At 44.8% G+C, this 17908-nt stretch overlaps 1 protein-coding gene across 3 annotated transcripts in view; it reads left to right on the plus strand.

Annotated features, from left to right (window-relative positions):
• The first annotated feature begins 542 nt into the window (after positions 1 to 542).
• Positions 543 to 17908, plus strand: part of VWA3B (von Willebrand factor A domain containing 3B) — a 267553-nt gene continuing 250187 nt past the window's right edge. For 2 of the 3 annotated variants that reach the window (XM_073664562.1, XM_073664564.1), the window contains exons 1-5: positions 543 to 638; positions 3368 to 3498; positions 4615 to 4703; positions 7262 to 7512; positions 11253 to 11412. In XM_073664562.1, the coding sequence (XP_073520663.1) occupies positions 3384 to 3498; positions 4615 to 4703; positions 7262 to 7512; positions 11253 to 11412 (615 nt within the window). In that variant the 5' untranslated portion in view covers positions 543 to 638; positions 3368 to 3383. The remainder of the gene's footprint in view (positions 639 to 3367; positions 3499 to 4614; positions 4704 to 7261; positions 7513 to 11252; positions 11413 to 17908) is intronic. The other variant, XM_073664563.1, reaches the window with a different exon arrangement.

Here is a 17908-nt window from a genome sequence, read left to right on the forward strand (position 1 = left end):
AACGTACGGCAGAGAGGGCTGCGACCACCAGCGTGCACACCAAGGAAAGCTCTGCTTCATCCAGCCACACCTCCTGCACCGCCCCTCACACTCAGCCACTCCTCCTGTACCGCCCCTCACACTCAGCCACTCCTCCTGTACCGCCCCCTCATACTCAGTCACTCCTCCTGCACCGCCCCTCACACTCAGCCACACCTCCTGCACCGCCCCTCACACTCAGCCACTCCTCCTGTACCGCCCCCTCATACTCAGTCACTCCTCCTGCACCGCCCCTCACACTCAGCCACACCTCCTGCACCGCCCCTCACACTCAGCCACTCCTCCTGCTTCGCCCTTCTCACACAGCCACACACCCCTTCCCCGCCCCTCTCACACAGCCACACCTCTTGTCCCGCCCTTTCCATGAAGACAAACTACTCATCCCGCCCATCGTATACAGCCACCTCCCTGTTCCGCCCCTCAAACTTAGCCACACCTTCGGTCCCGCCCCTCAAGTCCAGCCACACTTTCAATCCCGCCCTTCATACAGACGTCACCCAGCCGAAATGGGAGCTGCTCTCTGATTGGGCAAAACTTAGCAACCACCGTTTCTATGGTCAACAAGTGAAATAGGTGACCCAATGGTACAGTAGGTGCAGGTAAGTAATGTATGTACCGGGATATGGCATGTTTGGGTAACATCACAATCGTACAATAACCGCAGAGATGTAACGAGTCCGCAGCGTTATGGCCGTGCCTGTCACTGTGTGTAGGTGCTGCTCATTTATATTAGAAACAGGCATTCAGCGTCGCAGATAAAGTAGTGGTCAAGGGGACAGTAGTAATTATAGGGCGCAATAATGGTCATGGGCCAGGAGTGATCATAGGGACAGTGGTGGTCAAAGGGATAATAGTGATCATGGGGATAGTAGTGATCATGGGGTAGTAGTGATCATGGGGTAGTAGTGATCATGGGGATAGTAGTGATCATGGGGATAGTAGTGATCATGGGGATAGAGATCATGGGAATACTAGTGATCACGGGATAGTAGTGATCATGGGGATAGTAGAGATCATGGGGGCTGTAGTGATCATGGAGATAATAGTGATCATGGGGCTGTAGTGATCATGGGGCTGTAGTGATCATGGGGCTGTAGTGATCATGGGGCTGTAGTGATCATGGGGCTGTAGTGATCATGGGGCTGTAGTGATCATGGAGATAGTAGTGATCATGGGATAGTAGTGATCATAGTTGGCTGTAGAGATCATGGGGCTGTAGTGATCACGGGATAGTAGTGATCACGGGATAGTAGTGATCATGGGATAGTAGAGATCATGGAGATAGTAGTGATCATGGGATAGTAGTGATCACGGGATAGTAGTGATCATGGGATAGTAGAGATCATGGAGATAGTAGTGATCATGGAGATAGTAGTGATCATGGGATAGTAGTGATCATGGGATAGTAGTGATCATTGGGCTGGAGTGATTATGGGGATAGTAGTGATCATGGGACTGGAGTGATCATGGGAGCAGTAGTGATCTTGGGGGGCAGTGGTGATCATGGGGATAGTAGTGATCATGGGGCTGTAGTGATCATAGTAGCGATCATGGGATAGCAGTGATCATGGGGCTGCAGTGATCATGGGAGTAGTAGTGATCTTGGGGGGCAATGGTGATCATGGGAATAGTAGTGATCATGTGGCTGGAGTGATCATGGGGCTGCAGTGATCATGGGGCTGTAGTGATCATAGAGGCTGTTGTGATCATGGAGATAGCAGTGATCATGGGGCTGCATTGATCATGGGAGCAGTAGTGATCTTGGGTGGCAGTGGTGATCATGTCCTGCATTCAGCAATTTCATTTATGAACACTATTGTCAGCCACCCAGCCTGCAGTGGCTGATGACAGAGAGCACTAGAGCAAGCACTGTAAAAGTTGGATACTGTTTTTTAGCTTAGGTTTACACACAGAGAACATGCTGTGGCATGGGAGGATACTTGCGGTTAAGCACCTGTGTCTCGACTCCTCCATTATACCCTACACTTAAAGGGGTTTTCCATCAAACAAAAGTTAATTTAATCAATAAATCTTGGAATAATTATAATTTCCACAATTGGATGTTTTTTTAAAAAAATGTTCCTGTGCTGAAATAATCTTATAAATGTTCCCCTGTGTAATGGCTGTGTATGACCGTGCAGGAACAAGGTCTGATCATACCACATCTCCTGGGCAGGGGAGGAAGCGAAAGAGTATACAGACAGGACAGCAGGAGATCACAGTTCTTTGAAGTAAAATATTGCTTAAAAACAGACAGGAAAATGTTTTTTCTCACAAAAGGAATCATCTGTGATCCCCTGCTGTAATGTCTGTATACTCTTTTGCTTCCTCCCCTGCCCAGGAGATGTGGTATGATCAGACCATGTTCCTGCACGGTCAGACACAGCCATTACACAGTACACAGCAGGGCCACATTTATAAGATTATCTCAGCACAGGAACATTTTATTTAAATACATCCATTTGTGAATTATTATTCAGAGATCTATTCATTAAAATGAACTTTTGTTCGTGGGAAAACCCCTTTAAAATCACACACTAATATAAGGTACATATATGTTATGCACACAATTTATACACGCATATACAATTAAATAAATATATTACGCGCTTTCAGATAACACATTCTTATATATATCACACATGCATATTCACATTGGGTACACAAACACACTAATATAAGGTACATATACATTATGCATACATTATCACAGGCCTATACATAGTACAGTTGTGGCCAAAAGCTTTGAGACTGTGAAAAAAATGTGGTTTTCGCAATGTTTGCTGCTTCAGTGTTTATATCGTTTAGCCGGATGTTTCTATGGTTACTGAAGTACAATCATAAGTATTTCATAAGTTTTTAATCTTTTATTGCTAAATACATGAAGTTTATGTAAAGACTCAATATTTACAATGTTGATCCTTATGTTTCATGACTTCTGCCCTTCTCCCTGACATGCTGGATAGCTGCTTCTGGGCCAATTCTTGACTGATGGCAACACATTCTTACTTAATAAGTGCTCGGGGTTCATCACAATATTTTTGGGGGGGTTGACTTAAAGCCCCCGCTGGTGTGGTCACAAGTCTGCCAGCTGTCACCATATATTACCTTTCTTGTGCACAGGTGATACATTTCTCGTGGAATAAGGTGATGTCACATTTTGAATATATAAGGTGATGTCTAACAACTGGTTGTCCTTTCACAGGATCTTTCTACACATTTTGTAAGAATGCAGAACATTTTAGCAGGTCCTTGCAGGAAACAATTATTAAACTATCAGCTGCCTAGAAAGGAATCGTACTGAATTTACATTGTTTCCTCATATCAGATAACGGGTGTCAGATATGGAAGCAACGGCGCAGGTTTCATCTACACTATGGCTGCAGTCGTATGGACTCAGTAAGAAGAAACTTACAATGCCTAAAATCCTGGCACGGCTTGGTTTCCAGCAGAAGCAAGGTTTGTCTTGCCATTCATAATATTCCTAGACAATCCTTCAGCAGAATGCAGGCAACTGTAGTAAGTAGTCTGTATTCTCACTATATTAGAGGGGTCAGTACTTGCTGCCTGGCTGACAGGTCAATTATAAGGAATTTGGAATCCCTACTCATTACCTACTTTATTGTCATTGTACTACTAATTATAAAGGCAGGGATTATTGCAGTACTATATTAAAGGGGACCTGTCATGTAAAAAAAACACTATTAACCTGCAGATATGGGGTTAATCTGCAGTTAGTAGTGTTCTGAAGCTGCCCGGCGCCTGCACTGAGAGCCCCACTGCCAGGAGGAAATTAACTTTATTCCTCTAGGCTGCCTTGGGCTTTCAGTCATAGGGGTGGGCCACCCCCCAACACTTATGCTGAGCCAGCTATCAGTCAGGGCCGGTGCCGCGGTTACAGCTGTCACTCACTATGCACTGAGCGGTGACTGAAGACGCGCTGGCCTCTCCCCTATGACTGATTGTGGCTTCCGGGAAGAATAAAGACTTTGGTCTCCTGACCTCAACTCATGATCTTCATTGGTGATATCACCGCTGCTGTCTCTGCACAGATCATTGAGCGGCCTGCACTGGCTCCAAGTGGGAGTATGACTGAGTTTGGTATTTTTTACATATCTAATGCCCTGGACAAAGATTTATTTTGCCTGGACAACCCCTTTAAAGACATATAATAGTTGGGGTCCCCTCTGCAGATCTTGCATTGGTGCCCATGACCGTCATGTAACGCTACCCACATTTCTACACTCCCTGGTTCTATGATGGGTCATTGGATTTTCACATAGGCAGCCCACAATGGAGGGTGTGATAGCATTCATTCTAAAAAGGAATACTTGTGGACTCGTCATTCCTCAGGAATTGTTTCCCCCTCCGCAGTACTACCTTTATTATCTGTATACTAGGACAAAATCCTCTACGCAATAAGGGCAAGTGTTATGGTGAAGAATGGCTGGCATTAGATGCGCTGTTAGGACAAGCTGGAAGAACCCGTTGTATCACATTATTTCGTTTTATTTGCCATCGTTAAATATGAATAACGTTTTATAAGAGTTTGAGTCATATCACTTCTATCCACAGATTATGTAAACAATCTAGGGCGCCCCGTGTCCTCGCGGTATTCTCACGGTCTTTTCCAACAGTACACCTGCGATGGTAAAATCTACAATGTAAGTGTGCAGAACATACCAACCATTTCTCTTATAACCCACTGAGCAGAGATGTGCATAATACATGGGTCACGTGTCATTTATTCATTTATCGAAGCAGCACACATATACTGGGGGAGAGGTAGACACTGCACTCCAGGGCTACTGCCTGCTCCTTAACTCATAGGAAACTTGTTACACCCCATAATCATCAGTCAAGAGGTCTGCAGATTAAATCACAAATTTACTTTTCAGAATCAAGTAATACATAATCAGTATGGCATAATCATAGTGATAGATCACTCTACATACGTACATCACTGTGTCACAGTAATTCTTCTACAGTTTATGAAGATGCCTTTGAAGTACACCTTCACTTCTCAAACATCCATCTACGAAGGACTATGAATTACTTTTTAAAAATAAAAATGAAAAGTAACCTGGGCTATCATGGACAAGTGTCTAAGCCCAATGTGGCTGTTATCAGGCAGATACTAAAGGGACAATTATGAAATGTGCAATTTGGGTCCTAATGTGAGTCTTGGTTTAGAACTTACGATGTCAGTTATTCCAAATGATTGTCTAATCTTCTTTTTTTCAGCTCCCCTGCCTCCCAGATTTCTGCTTGCCCATGGGGTGGCATACCCCTGACTGACAGTTTGGACAAGTGACATCATTGTATCATTGGCCCAAACTGCATGCAGAGAGTTCAGGGTCCTCAGGTGCATCCGAGGAGTGCGGGGGGACTGGAATTGGGAGCTAACACTATGTGCCCACAATATGTTTTTTCAGGTGGGTTTGGAGCAGGTACACTTCAAAAACCACCTGAAAAAGCATCAAAGTGGTTGTTAACTACTCGGACAACCCCTCCTGAATCCCTATGTTTCCCCCTTGTAAAATAATAACACTTACAGTATAGTCACCTCCAGTGCCGGCGCCGTTCCCGTGGTGTCGGCACTGACTGTACTGCGGATCATATAACATTGTTATGTCATGCGATCCCTGCAGCCAATCAGCGCAGGAACAATGAAACGTGATCCCCAGGAGAGCCAGTGCCAATACTGCTGGAACGGCGCTGGCACTGGAGGTGAGTATACATGTAAATCCATGGCCCCACTATCAGTATTTGGTCAGTATTTTTTCTCAGGAGTGGGAGCCAAAACCAGGTGAGGAACAATCAGAGAAAAGGTATAATAGAAGCAAGTTACCAATTCTGTATGTATCACCCACTCCTGAGAAAAAATACTGACCAAATACTGATAGTAGGGCTGTGGCCTTACTATTTTTCAAGGGAGAAACTTGAGGATTTAGAAGGAGTTGTCCAAGGAGTGGACAACCCCTTTAAGAAAGCTTTGAAAAGAATCTCCCTATTCATGTCTATGGGAAAATGACTTCATATCTTCGTATGTTGCGGCTTTGAGCATCTTTTAAACTCTTCAGGTTTCTAAAAATGCCAAGCAGTTAAATGAAGTGGGCTGACTATTCTTCAGGCATTTTCAAGCTGCTCCATAATTTACAATAGAAGTTGATGAGAAGGCTAAAAACCTGGCATAAGACACCAACTATAGTTATCTTTTGGAGCTTTTTATGAGCGTTTTCACCCCACCCTCACCCTCTCACTCACATTTTACTCATTGCTTAATGGACTTAAAAAAAGCATGCAAATCGCCATAAAAAAGGTTACACAAAAACTCTCAAGAGACGCCCCCAAAAAACACTTAAGAAAGTGGCAACTAATAACATTTACAAACCGCTTCAGGAAACGTCCAAAAACACACAAAAAAGACGCTTCAGGAAGAAAAACCACGTCAGTGTTTCCTGAACAGTTTTTGCTTGAAAACTTTGTGTGCACATTCCCTAACAATGCTCTCCAACAACCTGGCCAGCTTCAGAGCGGTGCTTACAGGCTCTGATTGAAAAGAGCTAGTAAGCGCTGCGCTCCTGGCCTAGGAGACAGGTTATCTATGATAGATTGCAGTGGTGGCTAGTATCCTAGGCAGGGTTCCCAACCATCCAGAAATTCCAGGACTGTCCGTAAAAAAGATTTTAGGCATCCGTGATTTTTTTGAAGTTGAATAAAATTATACAGATTATTTTGACTGTAATTATCATAATTTTTCATTTTACAGTGAATGCAGATAATGTCTTCATTTCAGAATTATGGGCTCTAGACATGTATCACTTATAAATCATAATAATGTGTTATGGTTTACAATGTGTCCATTAAAAAGGTTATCTGTCCGTGATTTTTTGATAAGCTGTCCAGAAGAAATAAAAAGCCAAGCTGGCAACCATGATCCTAGGCAACAAACAGTTCTTGAGATGATTACTAATAATAATAATAAGTAAATTGTAACATTTTTTGTTTTTACAAGCACTTCACAATTTTTACCCACCCATATAATATAATGAGACATTTGGAAATTGCTCAAAATATTATATTGCAGTACCTTTTTAGATTGCAGTCTCCATAAAATTTGCATTATGCTGACGTTTTACCCTGTTTTCATGACACAGAAAAACAAATAAATCCACAGCCATGTGTCAGTAACTGTGTAATTCTTATGTTCCTTTTATAGTTGACAGCCAAAAAAGAAGACATTTTAAAGAAAATTGAGTCTGTTACAGACGTCATTGAACTTTACAAGCGAAGATTAGACTGGCTGAACAGCTCCAGTCAGTCCGCGTTTGGAGTGGTCCAGGAGCAATCTGCAGTCATTATTCTTGACCTCAGTGCTCCTTCTAAAGTACAACATAACCTGTGCCGGGAAGCCATATGTCTTGTCATCAAAGAGCAAATTAGACACATTTCCAAGTTCAATCTCATCTTGTAAGTATGTCATTATTCTACTTATTGTTAAAGAGTGTGTTGAGGGAGGGCAATAACCCTTCACGGTTGACCAAGTGAGTGTCAAATTATTATGTTGATTGCGCAATCCACAGAAAACCAAACGGAGGCAATGCATGCTCTGTATTGGGAGGATTCAAAGAATCTCTGATCCCGTTTATTTTGCTTAGCATTTTATATTGTTTTGAGTTTATTAATAGCCAATCAACTCTGCAGCCATACTACAGTACCATAGGCTAACCAATGTTAGTACAATTATTACGGAAACACATATATGGTCATATTATCATCGTTAGTTTGAAGCACTATGGAAATTTTACAAGGTCAATCCTGGCCTAAACTAGTTAGATAACAGGAGCGGAGTGTCTGACAAAATACAAAATGTTCTTGTGAGAAAAAGTTTGTGGGAAAGATGCATGTGAACAGAAGAAAAGAAGGAAAGAATGTATGTTATGCAAGGAGTGATAATAACATGATTTTAAAGCAAGCAGACAAAATGGAGTTGCTCTAGCATGAGTATCAATATGTCCTTTACAAGTGAAGCTTTGATTTCTGTGCTTCATTTACTGCTTAGTCTGTCACCTTTCTCATGGTTTTAAGACATGAGCCATGGCAACCCTTAATTGCTTGGAATATTTTTAAATGGCTGCCAAGTTGCAATATGTATGTATACAGTCATGGCCGAAAGTGTTGGCCCCCTTGAAATTGTTCAAGAAAATGAAGTATTTCTCCCAGAAAATAATTGCAATTACACATGTTTATTTCCTTTGTGTGTATTGGAACAACAACAAAAAAACAGAGAACAAAAGGCAAATTGGACATAATTTCACACAAAACCCCAAAAATGGGCTGGACAAAATTGTTGGCACCTTTCCAAAATTGTGGATAAACAACTTTGTTTCAAGCATGTGATGCTCGTACAAACGCACCTCTGGCAAGTAACAGGTGTGTGCAATATGAAAATCACATCTGAAACCAGATAAAAAGGGGAGAAGCTGGCTCAATCTTTGCATTGTGTATCTGTGTGTGCTACACTAAGACTGAAGAACAGAAAGAGGAGAAAAGAACTGTCTGAGGACGTGAGAACCAAAATTGTTGAAAAAAATCAACAATCTAAAAGTTACAAGTCCACCTCCACAGATCTTAATGTTCCTTTGTCCACTGTGCGCAACATAATCAAGAAGTTTACAACCAAAGGCACGGTAGCTAATCAGCCTGGACATGGACAGCAGAGGAAAATTGGTGAAAGGTTGCAACTCAGGAGAGCCTAGATGTTGGATAGACAGCCACAAGTTCCAAAGAAATTGAAGCTGTCCTGCAAGCTTCAGGGTGCATCAGTGTCAGTGCGAACTATCCGTTGACATTTGAATGAAATTAAATGCTATGGCAGGAGACCCAGGAGGACCCCAGTGCTGACACAGAGCTATAAAAAAGCTAGATTGCAGTTTGCCAAAATGTACATGAGTAAGCCAAAATCCTTCTGGGAAAGTGTCTTGTGGACAGATGAGACCAAGATAGAGCTTTTTGGTAAAACATCATTTTACTGTTTACTGAAAACGGAATGAGGCCTACAAACAAAAGAACACACTACCTACAGTCAAATATAGTGGAGGTTCAAAGATGTTTTGGGGTTGTTTTGCTGCCTCTGGCACTGGGTGCCTTGACTGTGTGCAAGGCATCATTAAATGCCCTGTGTCAGAAAGCTGTGTTTGCATCCAAGTTCATGGGTCTTCCAGCAGGACAATGATTCCAAACATATTTCAAGAAGCACCCATAAATGGATGGAAACAAAGTGCTAGAGAGTTCTAAAGTGGCCAGGAATGAATCTGGATCTAAATCCCATTGAACACCTGTGGAGATATCTTAAAATTTCTGTTGGGAGAAGGCATCCTTCCAATATGAGAGCCATTGAGCAGTTTGCAAAAGAGGAGTGGTACAAAATTCCAGTTCAGAGGAGTAAGAAACTTGTTGATGGTTATAGGAAGCGATTGATTGCAGTCAAAGTTGAATGTGCTGACAACAAAATCACACAAAAATCATCAATGGAAATCAAATTTATTAACCAATAGAGGCCTGGATTTGGAGTCACCCCCAAAATTAAAGTGGAAAAACACACTACAGGCTGATCCAACTTTGATGTAATGTCCTTAAAACAAGTCAAAATGAGGTTAAGTATTGTGTGTAGCCCCCACGTGCCTGTATGACCTCCCTACAACGCCTGGGCATGCTCCTGATGAGGTTGCGGATGGTCTCCTGTGGGATCTCCTCCCAGACCTGGACTAAAGCATCCGCCAACTCCTGGACAGTCTGTGGTGCAACGTGACGTTGGTGGATGGAGCGAGACATGATGTCCCAGATGTGCTCAATCGGATTCAGGTCTGGGGAACAGGCGGGCCAGTCCATAGCTTCAATGCCTTCATCTTGCAGGAACTGCTGACACACTCCAGCCACATGAGGTCTGGCATTGTCCTGCATTACGAGGAACCCAGGGCCAACCGCACCAGCATATGGTCTCACAAGGGGTCTGAGGATCTCATCGCTGTACCTAATGGCAGTCAGGCTACCTCTGGCAAGCACATGGAGGGCTGTGCGGCCCTCCAAAGAAATACCCCACCCCATTACTGACCCACTGCCAAACCGGTCATGCTGAAGGATGTTGCAGGCAGCAGATCGCTCTCCACGGCGTCTCCAGACTCTGTTACGTCTGTCACATGTGCTCAGTGTGAACCTGCTTTCATCTGAGAAGAGCACAGGGCGCCAGTGGCGACTTTGTCTATCCTGGTGTTCTGTGGCAAATGCCAGGCGTCCTGCACGGTGTTGGGCTGTGAGCTCAACCCCCATCTGTGGACGTCGGGCCCTCATACCACCCTCATGGAGTCGGTTTCTAACCATTTGTGCAGACACATGCTCATTTGTGGCCTGCTGGAGGTCATTTTGCAGGGCTCTGGCAGTGCTCCTCCTGTTCCTCCTTGCACAAAGGCGGAGGTAGCGGTCCTGCTGCTTGGTTGTTGCCCTCCTACGGCCCCCTCCACGTCTCCTGGTGTACTGGTCTGTCTCCTGGTAGTGCCTCCAGCCTCTGGACACTACGCTGACAGACACAGCAAACCTTCTTGCCACAGCTCGCATTGATGTGCCATCCTGGATGAGCTGCACTACCTGAGCAACTTCTGTGGGTTGTAGAGTCCGTCTCATGCTACCACGAGTGTGAAAGCACAACCAACATTCGAAAGTGACCAAAACATCAGCCAGAAAGCATTGGTACTGAGATGTGGTCTGTGGTCCCCACCTGCAGAACCACTCCTTTATTGAGTGTGTCTTGATAATTGCCAATAATCAATCTATTGTCTATTCCATTTGCACAACAGCATGCGAAATTGATTGTCAATCAGTGTTGCTTCCTAAGTGGACAGTTTGATTTCACAGAAGTTTGATTTACTTGGAGTTATATTCTGTTGTTTAAGTGTTCCCTTTATTTTTTTGAGCAGTGTATATATGTATCTATCTATCTATCTATCTATATACATATAGATAGATACATATATATATATTTATACATATATATACGCATTGTGGGTACTTTTATGACTGTCATAATCTGGAAATGATTAGGTTATTTAGTGTGAAACTTGTACAGATTAAAAAATAAACATAAAAAAATTGTGATGAGTGTTGGATGTCCTTGGTACAGAGCCTTAAAATCTGTTTTGATATATTTTGTGCAGGGTTTCGCAAGAGCCTGTAAAGTGGCATGAGAAGGCAATGCGTGTCACCCAGCGCTCCATAGAAGAAGCAATGGAATGGATATGGAATCTACAGCCCTCCTCAGTGGCCAGTATGGATAGTGCAGCTGAAGCTGTGGCAGAAGCCTTGGATAACCAGGTCGTAAGAGAAGTCAGCTGCTACTATTTAGTTAATAATATATTAACATTACGGGCATGTGTGATTACCAGTAGTGATGAGCGAGCACTAAAATGCTCGAGTGCTCGTTACTTGAATCGGGTAGGTCAGACGTTCAGATGAGCTCGACTCGAGTAACGAGTATAATGGAAGTCAATGGGAAATTCAAGCACTTTTTCTGCTGCTCCTCCTAGGATGGCTGGGGGAGGGGGGGCAGGAACATTGCTGAAATGGATGGAAACAGTGCTCAAATGTAATGGGAACAGCATGGGGAAGACGCCTGGATGCATCTCTGACTCCCAGGTCGCTTCTGGGAACTATGTTGTCAGAGTATTACGCCACTTTTACGAAGTGACAATAAAACATCCAAAACTGAAGATAAAGTGGATTTTACAGGACAAAATGTTAAGAAACATCTGTTCCTGTATAATGACTTGTATATAAGGCAAAGTTAAAAAGAGAAAAAAAAAGACCTCCTCTACCACTTAGGCTCTGTTCACACGTAGCATTTTTGCTGTGTTTTTGCACCTTCTCAGTACTTTCAATTGTGAAAAAAGGCTTGAAAAACACGAAATGACATGCTGCTTCTTTCAAAAACGCACCAGTTTTCCATGTCAGTCAGGAAAATAAAATCAATTGTGTGCATGAGATTTCTGAAATAGCATAGCTTTTATTGGTACTGTAAAAATCAGTTTTTAATTTGCATTAAACTCATGAAAAAAACGCTGCAAAAACGCAATATGTGACCATAGCCTTAATAGCTAGGCCATCTCTCACAGTATTTCTCCATCGCCTAAGACTAAAGTTGATGACATAGTAGAGGGGGAAATAAAACTACATCCACCGGTTGTCACTGGCAAATGTAATTTTAACATTTTACTACCTTCAGACACATCCTGTTTAATTTATGAAGGAGGGACTCTGAAACTCACAAAGCCTATGCAGACAATGCAAGAACTGCCAAAAATTTGAAGAAAGAGGGACTCCAATAGACCCTGTATTAAACATAAAGGTGGGCCTCATACACATTCTGTTAAAATTGTTAGGTAGTGGGACTCCCAGAGTCATAAAGCCTATGCACTAAGTGCAAGAGCTGCCAAAAATAAAAAGGAGGGACTGCAAAACACCCTGGAAGACATGTAGAGAAGGGCCTCAGAAAACATTTTTTTCCAATTTTTAAGGAGTGGGACTCTTAGACTGGTACAGCCTATTCACTAAGTGCAAGGACTGAAAAACATTCACCCCTGCGGGGTGTACATATATATATATTATATACTAAATGCTCGGACTAACATAGAATCGGCCAAGTGAAGAGATCCATAGAATAAAATAATCAATCTTTAATGAAAAAATATATTAAAACAATTTAAAATCCCAATTAAGAGCGAGGGTCACATGATGACCCTCTAAAGAATTTTAGCGAGGTCACCTGTTTACCCTCTCAATATTTTGAGCGAGGGCCACCTGTTTTCCCTCTCAATATTTTTGCGAAGGTTGCCTGTTTACCCTTTCAATATTTTGAGTGAGGGCCGCCTGTTTACCCTGTAAAGATTTTGAGTGAGGGCCACCTCTTTACCCTCCCAAGATTTACAGCGAGGGCCGCCTGTTTACCCTTTAAAGATTTTGAGTGAGGGCCACCTCTTTACCATGTAAAGATTTTGAGCGAGGGCCACCTGTTGAGTGTTTCCCGGTCTGACGCTTTTTTAAAGAAAGGATGAACAATAAAAGAATGGTTATTTGCAACCTGTGCTTTACCAAGATCAGCAGGGGCCTGACCACTATTAGCCTGACCACCACCAGCATGCTCAAGCACATGTCATCAAAGCACCCGACTATGTGGACTGAACACCTTGGTCCACAATCAGTGTATGCAGGTGACACCACTGCCTCTTCCCCTGTGCAACGTGCTTGCTGATCCCCTGTCCAGGACGCAGGCACGGATGTCTCCCGTCCTGCACCTGTCGTTGCACATGCGCAAGCACCATCAACAACCACGTCCAATTCTTTATCCCAACGCAGCATTTAGCTGTCCCTACCCCATGCCTTGGAACGCAAGCAGAAATACCCAGTCACCCACTCAAAGGCCCAAACACTAAACGGGCAAATTTCCAGACTGCTTGGCCTGGAAATGTTGCTGTTTAGGCTTGTGGACTCTGAGGCTTTCTGCAACCTCAGTATTCAATCTCTAGCCGCCACTATTTTTCACGGTGTTCCGTCCTCGCCTTACACCAGCACGTGTCCCATAATATCACCTGACCAGCACACTTACTGCGAAGGTCCACTTAACGACTGACACGTGGACAAGTGCTTGTGGCCAGGGACGCTACATTTCCCTGTCGGCACACTGGGTTAACCTTGTGGAGGCTGGGACCAAGTCCGACCCTGGGATGTCATGCGTGCTACTGAAACCGAGGATTGCTTGCCCTAGTTCCATCAGGGTTTCCTCCACTTCCTCCCCCAATTCCTGCAACCCCTCTTCCTCCATCTCAAAATTTTCATCTTGGAGCATGTCGTCCAGATCAGTGGCAAGCTGGAAGCACTTCAGTACTGCTTCTGTGAAGTGGCAACAGGCTGTACTGAAACAAATTTTTTTAGGTGACAACACATCGCCGCACAGTTGTGGAAAGGTATAACACACCAGACAGAGCTGTGACTCTCGCCGCTAAACCTATAACCAGACATGGTCGTGTATGATAATGGCTGTAACCTGGTGGCAGCTCTGAAGCCTAGTACCATGCCTGGCCCACGTGTTCAACTTAATGGTTCAGTGGTTTCTGAAAACCTACCCAGATTTGCCTGAGCTACTTGTGAAGGTACGCCGCTTGTGCGCCCATTTCTACGAGTCAGCTACAGCTGCCGCCAGTCTGGCAGTGCTGCAGCAGCGCTTGAAAGTGCCAGCTCACCGACTGGTGTGCGACGTGACCACGTGCTGGAACTCCACATTACACATGTTGGCAAGACTTTGTGAGCAACAGAGGGCAGCTTCATCTCCTCTGTTCAGCATGGATGGGTTCAAGAGGAGGAGAGGGAGGAGGAGGAGATGGAGAGTCATCCTCCTGGTGGGGACAGGGAAGTCTTGCCTGTTGGGAGTCTGGCACGCATGGCTAACTTTAAGTACTGCTGCCTTTTCCGTGACCCTTGCGTTATACGCATTTTGCTGATCTCTCCTTCCTGTGGCAGAAAGGGCTAGTAAAATGGTGCAATACCAGAAGGCCCTGGTCGAACAATTATTACAAAAATTCCCATCTGAAAATGCTGGTGGCAGAGGTCAAAGTTCCTTGGGGAACCAAGGAGGATAGACAAGTGAGACACACACAAGGTCCAATAGAGGCAGGGGAACACTATGAAAGGTCTGGGACAGTTTCATTAGACCCTCCCAGGGCCCAGACCCTGATGCCTGGAGTAGTCTGACAAGGAGGGAGAAGTTTTTGAAGATGGTGAAGGAGTACCTACTCAACCGTACCAGCATCCTCTGTGATTTCTCTGTGCCGTACAACTATTGGGTATCCAAGCTGAACACATGGCATGACCTGTCTTTCTACGCATTGAAGGTGCTGGCCTGCCATGCCGCTAGTGTTTAGTCAGAGCGGGATTTTAGTGCCACCGGGGGCATAATAACTGGGTTATGTGTTCCTTTTTTTTCTTGTGTATTCCCATGCACCCCTTTCCACCCAAAAAATGGTATGCGGTTCACGGTTTCTTCTTTTTCTGGTCCTCCTCCTCCACTATATCAACAGGGTCATCATGCAGCCCTCGCTCAAAATTTTTAGAGGGTTTTCAGGCGGCCCTTGCTCATAATTTTCAGACGGCCCTCGCTACAACCTTTTACATGGTCATCAGGTGGCCCTCGCTCATAATTTTAATGCGGCCTTCCTTCATAATTTTTAGAGGGTTTGCAGATGGCCGTCGCTACAACTTTTTACACGGTCATCAGACTGCTCTCGCTCATAACCTTAATGCGGCCCTCGTTCATAATTTTTAGAGGGTTTGCAGGTGGCCCTCGATACAACTTGTTACATGGTCATGAGCCTCACTCATAATTCCTTTTTAGGGCTATCTAGTTTGTTTTCCCTATTAATACTGGAAAGTTTGCAGGCATATGTTATATACATAATTTAAAATGCACAAGGTGTGCGTTAATGGACGGGGAAATGGACGTGCTTCTGTTGGTGCACGCAGAGGCTGAGGCCGTGAGGCAAGTGAAACTGTGTCTGTTGCGGGAGCACAACAACAAACACGCTCATCCACAAGACCTAGCTTCCTGTACCACTTTGCAAGGAGGTGCGGGTTTCCTCTCTTGAAGCCAGAACAGTGCGAACAGGTGGTCGGTTGGATGACAGATAATGCTTCCTGTATATTTTCCAGCACCATTTTGTCTTCCACACAGTCCAGTCTCACTAGCCAAGAGTCTGGACAACATAATCCTCACCCTGATCCTCCTTCCTTCCACCTTGGCGAGTCCCAGGAGACAAGTGATCTCACACTTGAACATTCCGAGGAGCTCTTTACTTTTCCATTTATTGATTCTGGCCTCTCGCCCTGCATGTTTCAAGAGGAACATGACAAGATCCTGTGTAGTGAAGCCCAAATATTTCAGCAGCCACAGTCAGAGGAAGACAACGCTGGGTAACAGCAATTAGTGCCTCAAGAGGTAGATTATGATGAGACACAGTTGCCAACAAGTAATATTGTTAAGTCAACAAGTCAGGAGGACCAGAGTGTGGAAGTGTAAGACAAGGTGATGGATGATGAAGTAACTGACCCAACCTAGGAAGGTGCCATGCAGAGCGACGCCAGCAGAGCATGAGGGGAGGGATCCGCAGCACCGCAACAGGCATGAAGAGGCAATGGGGTGGCCAGAGAGAGAAGGCGGGCCACTGTTGCCCAGAGCACCCAATCGCAGTAAGTTCCCAAGCCAAGGATTAGATGTTTATTTTTTTCTCGTGTATTCCCATGCACCCCATCCTACCCAAAAAAGGGTATACGGGTCATAATTTCTTCTTTTTCTTGACCTCCTCCACCATATCAACAGGGTAATTATTCGGTCTTCGCTCCAAACTTTTAGAGGGTCATTAGGCGGCCCTCGCTCAAAATCTTTACATCAGCATCCCTAGCCTGTATCTCAAGAACCACATGTGGCTTCCAGGCCATTGATCTGTGGCTCGTGGTTGTCTGCCAGCTTGGTGCATTAGCACCAGGAGTAGCAAACGGCTATAAAGAGTAGATCTCTAGATGGTGACTTTTGTGTGTAACCCTGTACAGAGAGCAGATCTGAATTGGGTTAACATAGGAATCTCTGGAGCTTGGCATAATGCCTTGGTGTGATTTCAATGGAAAGCTTTGCCTATCATTATACCGGTAATAGAGGGCTCTGGTTGTCACTACTGTAAGTGGGGCAGGAGCATGATGTGGCTCGTGACCCTCTCTCAGAGCTGAATGTGGCTCGCGACCCTCTTTCATAGCTGAATGTGGCTCTCAAGGTTAGAAAGGTTGAGGACCTCTGCTATAGAAGGACCATAAGGCAATAAACCCTGCCTATATGCCTCTAATCCAAAACTATCCCTTCTCCAGCAGCTATCACGACACTGAATGCTAACAACAGTATTAATAGGGAAAATAGTAGATGTAGCCCTGAAAGGACTTTTGTTTTTAGGTAGCAGCAGCAGTATACCTATTGAAGGACTGTAAGGCAGTAAACCCTGCCAATATGTCTCTAATCCATAACTATCCCTCCTCCAGCAGCTATCCCTACACTAAATGCAGATAACAATGGCATTAATACGGAAAATAATAGATGTAGCCCTGAAAGGACTTTTGTTTTTAGGTTGCAGCAGCAGTATACCTATTGAAGGACTGTAAGGCAATAAACCATGCCAATAGGTCTCTAATCCACAACTATCCCTCCTCCAGCAGCTATCCTTACACTGAATGCAGGTAATAGTGGTATTAATAGGTAAAATAATAGTTGTAGCCCTGAAAGGACTTTTGTTTTTATGTTGCAGCAGCAGCATGGGCGTACCCAGGATCAAAACTAGGGGGGGGGGGGGCAAAAAAAAATCAAAGACTCACCTCACGTCTCACCTGCTGCCGCTGCTCCCGACTCCTCAACGTCGCCGGCCTCATCCCGCTCTGCGCTGTGACTGCTCAGGAGAGAGCGCGGTGTAAAGACATCACCGCACCCTCTGACCTGAGACGTCACAGTGCAGTAGCCACGGAGGATGCAGGACCTGCTGCGGAGGCACGGGGAGAGGTAAAGATTGTGTCGGGTGCCGGGGCCTTGAGCAAGCGGGGGGGAGCGGGCGCTGACGGTGAGGGGCCCCCCCGCCTGCTCAGGGCCCTGACATTTGCCCGGGTGCCCCGGGTGCTGAAGCCGGCCCTGGTGTGCGGCGTGCGGCCCTGCTTCTAAGGGGGGGGTTTGCTGCCCCCCCTGCCCCACGGTGGGTACGCCCATGAGCAACAGTATACCTATTGAAGGACTGTA

This window comes from Phyllobates terribilis, unplaced genomic scaffold (genome assembly GCF_046119375.1).
Source record: "Phyllobates terribilis strain yellow unplaced genomic scaffold, ASM4611937v1 Scaffold_2__4_contigs__length_985480577, whole genome shotgun sequence".
NCBI classification, from domain to species: Eukaryota; Metazoa; Chordata; class Amphibia; order Anura; family Dendrobatidae; genus Phyllobates; species Phyllobates terribilis.